The 8,571-nt window shown below is 38.8% G+C and overlaps 1 protein-coding gene across 1 annotated transcript; it reads left to right on the top strand.

Annotated features, from left to right (window-relative positions):
- The first annotated feature begins 838 nt into the window (after nt 1-838).
- LOC115758926 (coiled-coil domain-containing protein 34) lies at nt 839-7,613 on the top strand. Its single transcript, XM_030699723.1, has 2 exons — nt 839-933; nt 5,801-7,613. Exon 2 carries the CDS (start codon nt 5,834-5,836, stop codon nt 7,445-7,447), a length of 1,614 nt encoding a protein of 537 aa, XP_030555583.1. The 5' UTR covers nt 839-933; nt 5,801-5,833; the 3' UTR covers nt 7,448-7,613.
- Nucleotides 7,614-8,571: the final 958 nt, after the last annotated feature.

The raw sequence follows: 8,571 nt of genomic DNA, 5'->3' as shown, positions 1-8,571 counted from the left end.
TAAAAATGCCTTAGTTCAGACTAAAACTACTATTTATTAAATTAAAAAAATATATATACTGCAGGAAAATATAAGAAATGATGCGAATCTCAACTCAACAGTCGCTGATTTTAGTTTATGAAATACAATCTTTACAAACTTGACTTTTTACATATTTCTAAATTCAGTAAAAGGCTTAACAAAGCCTCATGCGATTTAAATATTTCTTATTAAATTTGGCTCAATTTTGTTCAGCGCTTAATTAAGTTGTATCTGCATTTAGCTTTGTATCTGTAACCCAATCGGTAACTTTAACTCGACACACAGCATCAGCATCGGCAAATTAAAATCAACCACTTGAGAGTTGCCCAGCAACAAGATGCAACTGTCAAGCTTTCTGCGTGGCCATAAGTCAATTAGGCAAATTGACTTACCTTATTCCATGCCGTTTTTGGTCAAAGTTGTCGCGTCTTCCATTTCTTAGCTGCGTTTTTTTTTTCTGGGCACTTAACTGATTTGTTTGTGGCCTGACTGAAGTTGAGTTGTTGTCTTCAATTCGTTTTTGGCTGAGGTGCCAATGCGCAAGGATTTTTCTGTGCGGTCTGAGATGGAATCTGCTGATTGAAAGACTTTTAAAGGACTTCTCGGCACTTTGGTACTTGAAGTTTGTTTGCCTAATTAACTGTGTGATCTTTGACTTGACTAAAGTCGCAAAAAGCTTTAATCCAATTTGCAGCACTGGAAAACCAATCGATTTCCCATGGCATATATTTCATATTGTTAATATCTATAAGTAGGCCAGGCTTATTATTCAACTGACATTATCCACACGTAGTTGTAGACATTTTTATTTTCAACAAAAATATATATTTATATATATATATATATATAAAACGGAAACGTTTGTACGACACGAGAGTCTCCACAACGGGATAAACAATACCACTATTTCCGGTAAGTCAAAGATAAGTTTTATTACATAAATTTATAACCATATCAAATTCATTCATGTATCAAATTCAATGGCTAGCTCTAAATGGACAAAGTCTAATTCGATAAGTTTCTGTTTGTACATACACTTAGAGAAATTTAAAATGGACTCATTTGTCAACCTCCATTTAAAGTCGGAAGTGTGTGAGAGATATTTGTATCTGAAAACAATATTTGTATATTCTATTAGCTAGTTTTCTTTATTGGAATATTACAAACAATATTTATTTAAATATTCCATTGAAAATTTTACTTAAATGGAATATTCAAATCTATATTTAAATGGAATGTTAAAAGCCGTGATTATTATCATTTCATATTTTAATTAAATGGGATACGTAAAGCAAATGAGAAATGTAGATATTACTAGAATAGAATATTTTTAATATTATTTTATTATGCAAACTCATATTTTACTTATTTAGATATTGTTTCCTAATTTTATCTCAGATTAAATGGCATTTTTTTCTTGGGCATAAGAGAAACATACTCAATACAACCCAACGAAAAGGCGAGAAAATAACATAAAACCTAATTTCTTGGTTATCGAAAAAGAGAAAAAGTGAAGTAAAATTAACGAGACCAGCCCTAAGTTTAGATTTGTTACCTTCTTACAATGCGTGTAGGCGAATACTTATTGGGTTCATTCATTTGATCTATCTATATATTCCATAGAAGCTTCTCTACTGATGGAAATTTATGCCTGCCAGCAGAGATTTTCAATTAGATTCAAGTTCAGGGAAACAAGCTGGCAACTGCTTAAAATCAGGCTGCTTTTCATGATTGTTCTGTTTGCAAATATTTTTACCTGACCTTCTCTTATTTCTATGCTTTTATTATGAATTAATTAAATAGAGGGTGGTAGGCAGCCAGTCTTACGTGATCTACGATAAGAAAACCGAGCTTAATTTTATGTTTTCAAGCAACAATTGAGCAAAGTTTCCGTTTGGTCTTGTCAAAGAGTTTCCTTTTGTTGGCATATTCTGCCGATTGTTCTGACATTTGATTGCGAATGTCAAACAGCTGAGTTGATTATAATTGCGAAAAATAATGCTTTAATTCGCAGCCTATGCGGACAGATAATCCCAACAGTTGTGACATTTCGGCTTACAGTTCATTGATTTTGTAATGATGATGATGGGGCCCACATCAACAGGCCTGAATTTTATGAAAGTTAATTAAATTGGCGGGCAAGCGAAAGTGAATTGTAATGCAAACGAGTTGCGCATATTGTAAACAGGCTTTGAATTATATATTTAAATAAAAGGACCGCGACCGCAAACTTGCTCTGGGCACACGCACACACAAACACACAAACACACACACACACACACACACACACACACACAAGCACACACGCACCGGGCGTATGCGTGATGAAATATGTATCGCATTGGCCACAGGTAAAATTGTCACGTTTTTAATTAAACGTACGCCAGGCCAAACAACGTAACGGCAATAATAATCAATGGCAATGTCAATACTCGAAACAATAAAAAAAAACAAAAATAAATAAAATAAAAAATAATAATAATAATCAATTTTATGCGAAATGGAAATATAATTAAAAAAAATGAAAAGTGATTTGAGTGCGTGCATGAAATATGTAATCGAAACGAAAATAACAACCTGTTGGCCCTGTTGGCCTCCGCTCAACTGGATTCTTAATGGCTTTTGTTTTTAAAGGAGCACAGTGCTTCAAAGGACCGCAAGCTGTTTGCCACACATTTGTTGTTTTAGTTGCATTTCAGTTTTCGCTGCTTGGGACCAACAAATATTTCGTTTAGTTGATAAAATTTAATTGGAATTTTTCGTTAATCTCTAGCCCTTCCTGCTGTCTATCGATTGAGCTTAAAGCGCCAGTCATTTTGGACTCAACTATGTCATAGTCTTGTTGCCTAAATATTTAATTTATTTCGCACTCTTTGCCTGCATTCGGCTGTTGTTGCTGCTTTTAAATTTACAACTCACTCTATTGCAACAGCTTTCTCCTAGCTAACCGCAGCTGCCTTCGTTCTCAGACCTTGTAGCAGTGTGTTCGATTCAATTAGAAATGCTTAAAGCAAGAATTGAGAATTGTTCACTTACAAGCAAATGACCTTTAATACTGCCTCAACTTTAATTGAACAAATTTTGTTTCTTTCTCTGAATTAAAAATATAAATTGTGCCAACTATCAGCAGTAGAGCTTACTGCTGAAAGGAACGCATGCCTGCATTTCGATTTCATATGTTTAGCTTTTATTAATTTTTTGGCGGATTTTATCTCCTTTTTTATATGCAGTAAGCTGCAACCTTGAAAGGGTGACATTACTGCAAAAATAAATCGGATAGCAAAGCCTATTTTAAAAAAAAATAATTATAATATAAAATGTTTTTATATAAGTAGCTTACAACTAAAATCGGCTTAAATATGTTTTGGCTTATAATTTAGGCGCAGTTTTAAATTAAACTAAACGCATGATAGTATTAAATAATAATACACATATTAAATAATATTTTCCATGCATCACACGCATCGATTTGATGTAAACTTTTGTATTAAAAACATTAAGGGAGATTAAATCACAGGTCTTTGTTAGATGTCCATTCGGTCTTATATACATTTAAAATCAATATATAATTGAAATATATTTAATGCATTCTTGAATATCCATTTTATATGCTGAAAATGTGCGGAAAACTTGATTAGATGAGTCTGACACAATTTACGGGAAAAACTATTTAAAGATGTTGTAAGTGGCTAGTCAACCCAGAAAATCGGTTTCAACCATAAATAACTTGTAAATAAGCATAGTTCTACGAAGGCAGATTAATTATCTGAAGTCTATTGGAGTATTACAGAAACAGCACGCGAGGATCTCAGTTTACTCCCCGTTTCTGTGTCTGTACAGATTCAATTCTTTTTTGGTAAATGGAATATTGTGGCGACCAGACACATGAGGTATAATCAAGAATAGGCCGTACCAGAGTTACATATAAACGAGAAAAAAAGGCTATCTTCGGCACGCCGAAGATCTAATACCCTTGCAGACCCAACCTTTTCATAATGCTTATACTGCTTTCCCCGTATCTAAAAAGCACAGGGAAAATAGTTAATGCCGAGTTTGGGCAAGATATCTTAAAAAGCAAAATGTTTTTTCATACAAAAACTTAATTTTCGACCGATCGTTCCTATGGCAGCTATATGATATAGTGGTCCGATCCAGCTGGTTTACACATATGTGCTGCGTGCAACAGAAAGACGGACTTCTGCAAAATTTCATTAAGATAGCTTTAAAACTGAGAGACCAGTTCGCATAGAAACAGACAGACGGACAGACGGACATGGCTCTATCGACTCGGCAGTTGATGCTGATCAAGAATATATATACTTTATGGGGTCGGAGATGTCTCCTTCTATGCGTTACACATTTCACGACAAAATTATAATACCCTCTGCAAGGGTATAAAAAGTGGATACGTATATGGCTATTCATAGACAATGGACAATCCAAGCATGGATACAATATCCTAGAATTTCAGCCCGGACTCTCAATTGCTTGAACTAATTTCCAATTATGTGTCAGTAGAGAGTGTAGTTACATTTTCCACCCGCTTAGCTTTGCCAAGCTGGCTTTATGCTTCAGTTTTAAAACTGCCTGGCCCATCGCGCAGCCCAACCCAGTCGCAACAAACTGCCGGGCAATAATATCAGACACACGCATGTATATGTAATCTTTACCAAGAAAGCGGAAAATCCGACAAGCAGCCAGACATTGCCTGTCGCTCATTTGACAAGTCATTTGCAGGTCGTAGAAAAGGCCACTTAATTGTTTTTTGTTTTAATAAGGCCGATGTCGGTGCAAGATACAACAATTAAGCATATAAAAAAACATTTAATTATGTCTATCAAATGCCGCTCATGGGCGCCTAAAAGCGAGCAGCGATAAGTTTTTTATTACACCTTACTACGGCTCGTCTGTGTGTGTGTGTGTGTGTGTGTGTGTGTGCATCTGATATGTGTGCATGCCTGTGTGTGTGTGTGTGTGGGTGAGTCTCATTAAAAATGAAAGCGCTACTCATTAACTGTGCCAGGTAACAGACAACCTACAGACAAGAACAACGACAACAACAGCCATTCGCACACAACAAACGATTTTTGAGTCGGCAACTTTTCGCTTGAACACCCACACAGACGCACACATTCAACCACACACACACTTCGAGCAGGGTGTAGTCCCATGTGTGTGTGTGCGTGTGTGTGTAGTGTAGTTTTAATTACCTTTTGCTGTCGTCGTGTGTGCCACTCGTTCGACTCGTTGTTTAAGTAATTGTTTGTCATTAGTTAAAATGTTTTCATTTTGCTTCAGAGAGCGAATTTGTCGTTACACTGGCAAAAACTGATCTCTTATTGTTGAATTATATATAAAGCCACTATTAACATATTTATTATTGCTACTATTATTAAAGTGTAGCAATAATATTGTTCTGTACAAGGGTACAAATAAATATGTGGGTACACTCAATACGCCAAACTTATCTTGAAACAGCGACTTTCCGCTTACTAGTTCGACACTAAGCCACAACTTTTCTTGATTGAAAAAAATTCTTAGTTAATCGTTATGGGCTTCTTAGATAGTTTATATTAATTTTTAACAAAGCAAACATTGCGTATTCTACTCGTTTCCCCTCTCTGCCCTCTGCTTCTAGTAGGCGTTGATCAGTTATTCACTTCAGAGTTGATGGGGCTCGTAACACAAATGACTGGAAACAATCAACAAACATAGACATAAACAAAACAAAAAGAACATTAAAAAAATATAAAATCCTTGTACTAAACCAATTCTTCAGCTCTTCCACAGAACACGTTGCTGTCTTTGAAGAATGGCCTTCGTAGCTCGTCGCAATACTGAGGGCAAGTTGGTCGATTGTCAGGTGATTTCTGGACTGGGCACTAGCTCAATGCCCATGTCCGATTTAAGTGACGAGGATACTGATTCTGGTACAGTGCAAGGCTACAGTAATCGCTCCTATGTATCGCCCACTGTACGCTATGTGGCGTCTAAAGAGGAGGACGATGACCTCGAGAGCTGTTACACATTTGACGGCACTCGTGGTCGTGGTGCCAACAATTTGGACTCTGATCTCGAATCAGTGGCGAGCTTTGATGTAGATCGCTATGACAACTGCAAAGGCAAGAATACAAATAATGGGGATAATGATGTTGGCGCTGAGAGTGATTATCAATTGGATGTCGCCAGCGATGAGGAGACCGTCATGCAGACACGCGATGATGCAGTTGAGCGCAGGGATCTGAATCAGTATTCAGGCAACGATGACAAATTTCAGTCAGATGATCTCGATTCGATTGATGGCGACACCGTTTGTAGCCCCCGAGATGATGAAAAGATACACCCAGATGCTCTAAGTCTGGATTCGTTTGATGGCCCCATTGCATGCCATTCGCGCATGTCGGCTAATATGCAGCCAGAGGATGCACAGAGCACGAGCTCCATCGATAGCGTCACACCTAGCCTTGGGCCCACTCTGCATCCCGAGGATGCACTCAGCCTGGGCTCTGTTGATAGCACCACCGTTTGCCGTTTTATGGACCCGGCCAATTCGCTGGACAACGACAACGATAACGATAACGATAACGATAACGACAACGACCAAGCGGATACACAGAGCCAGATGACCAATCGAACATACAATTTGAAGTCTTCCACAGTACGTCGGGATGATTGCTCCTCGGCATCCACTTGCAGCTGGACTGATATGTACGGCGGCGCACTCAAGCCCTCCGAGAGCCGCAGCAATATTGTGCCATCGCTGAGCCTGAATATGTCGACCACCTCCTCGTCGGGCTCGTCCACATACTTTCGCAATCTGGACGAGGAGAAGGAACGACATGGCCAAGAGGCCTATCAGGAGTGGGTGAAGCGCAAGGAGCGTCAAAAGCAACAGAAGCAACAGGCTGCCAAACAAGAGCGCGAGAAGCGTGATGCAGAGACCGCAATGCGTCAGCGTCTGGCCAAGGAGCGCTATCAGGAATGGGTCAGGCAGAAGGAGCTGCAGCAGAAGAAGACTGCAACTGGCAGTATCAAGAGTACTGCCAGCTACAGTAGTTATTCGAGCAGCTCCAGCTTTGGCAGCGCCATGGCGCCCAGCAGCAGCAGCGTCAAGCCGACACGCAAGGAAACCCCAGAGGCCACCAAGAAGCGCCTGGAGGAATGGGAGCGCGTCAAGACTCAGCAACAGCAGCGCGAACGTGAACGTCAGCGTCAGAAGCAGCAGAGCAAAGAGCAGCTAGAGAAACAGCGCAAGCAAAAGTCCGAGGGCGCCTGGCAGAATTGGATGAAATCGGTGGGCAACCGGCCCAAACCGGTGCCCCTGAATCAGGGCTTCGATACATTGCGTGGCACCATATCCAATATATATGTCAATCCCGTTCAGTGGGTCTCCAATATCGATTCCAATGGCTCACGCGGCAATTGAGCAGGGAGCTCTATTGGAGCTCTAGTCGTTTTCATCGGCATTTCAAGAAATCTCAACAAAAAAAGTACAAAAACTGATCTTCTATTAAAAGGTCCAATAATCTCCAACACACATTTGGCTCTTACGACCCCTCGGTGATCTTGGACCCAACAAAAAAAAAAAAAAACATAAAGCATAAAAATAAGAAAAAGAAATGAAGAAAGATCCTAATGCATATAGATATATTTGTTTACTGGTATATTGGATGGCTTACTTCATTTTGAGCGCCGATGTTTCAATAAACCATCAATTGCAAAGATCAATTTTTTAGAGCTTTAAAGGTTACGAGTCTTATTGGCTATTAAATGCTTTAACGATCAATATTTTGGATTGATGCGTAACTTTTGAACTTGTAGATTTTTTTCTGTATATTTATATGCATATTTATATACATATGCATTTTGTATATATGTATATGAATAGATATATATATATTTGTTTAAAAGAATTAAGTCACAAAAGTTCAAAAGTTGTACACACGTCCTTTTAGGAGCTGCAAGCTGCAAGCCCTGCATCGATTTAATTATTAAAGTAAATAAAACAAGACTCGAGCCTTCGATTATTGCGCTTAGCAGAATAAACGATTCATCGAACTTGAAGTTCGACCTGCTCGATTCAGTCGAGCGTGTTCGAGTAAACCTGCGCTTGCGGATGTATGAGATGAACTTAAAAACGATTAGCTCGAATTTTTGAGATTGTATTATTCTCACTCTTGAGAGTTTCGCTTTGAACCATGAAACAAACACTTCGAAACTTTTGCACAGTGTATATGTCCCGGCCATAACAATTATAATCGTTTTAATTACAAACCTCGGACATTTCATATAAGTGGATATTTTCAACTCTGCCTCCCTGCTGCGCAGATTATTAATAGAAGCCTGAGTTTGCGACCCTTAAGAGGAGCATACACACCACGCACACACACCACGCGCACACACGCACACACAAATACCTAAACCCAGGCTGGGCCACTCTGACAATACGATAACCTTTAGCCTTGCCTTTTAATGGCTTTTTCTGCCCCCTACAACATTTCGCCGTCCGAGAGCTAGTTGCACTTCCTTGTTTAGCAGTTTGTGCCTGTC

Source organism: Drosophila novamexicana, unplaced genomic scaffold (genome assembly GCF_003285875.2).
Source record: "Drosophila novamexicana strain 15010-1031.04,08,12 unplaced genomic scaffold, DnovRS2.1 tig00000193-arrow-pilon, whole genome shotgun sequence".
NCBI lineage: Eukaryota > Metazoa > Arthropoda > Insecta > Diptera > Drosophilidae > Drosophila > Drosophila novamexicana.
Note: the sequence above shows the minus strand (reverse complement) of the source record. Positions and strands in the feature narration are given on the sequence as shown.

Coding starts and splice junctions, on each gene's coding strand:
- LOC115758926 (XM_030699723.1), top strand. CDS start 5,834: ATGGCCTTCGTAGCTCGTCGCAATACTGAGGGCAAGTTGGTCGATTGT.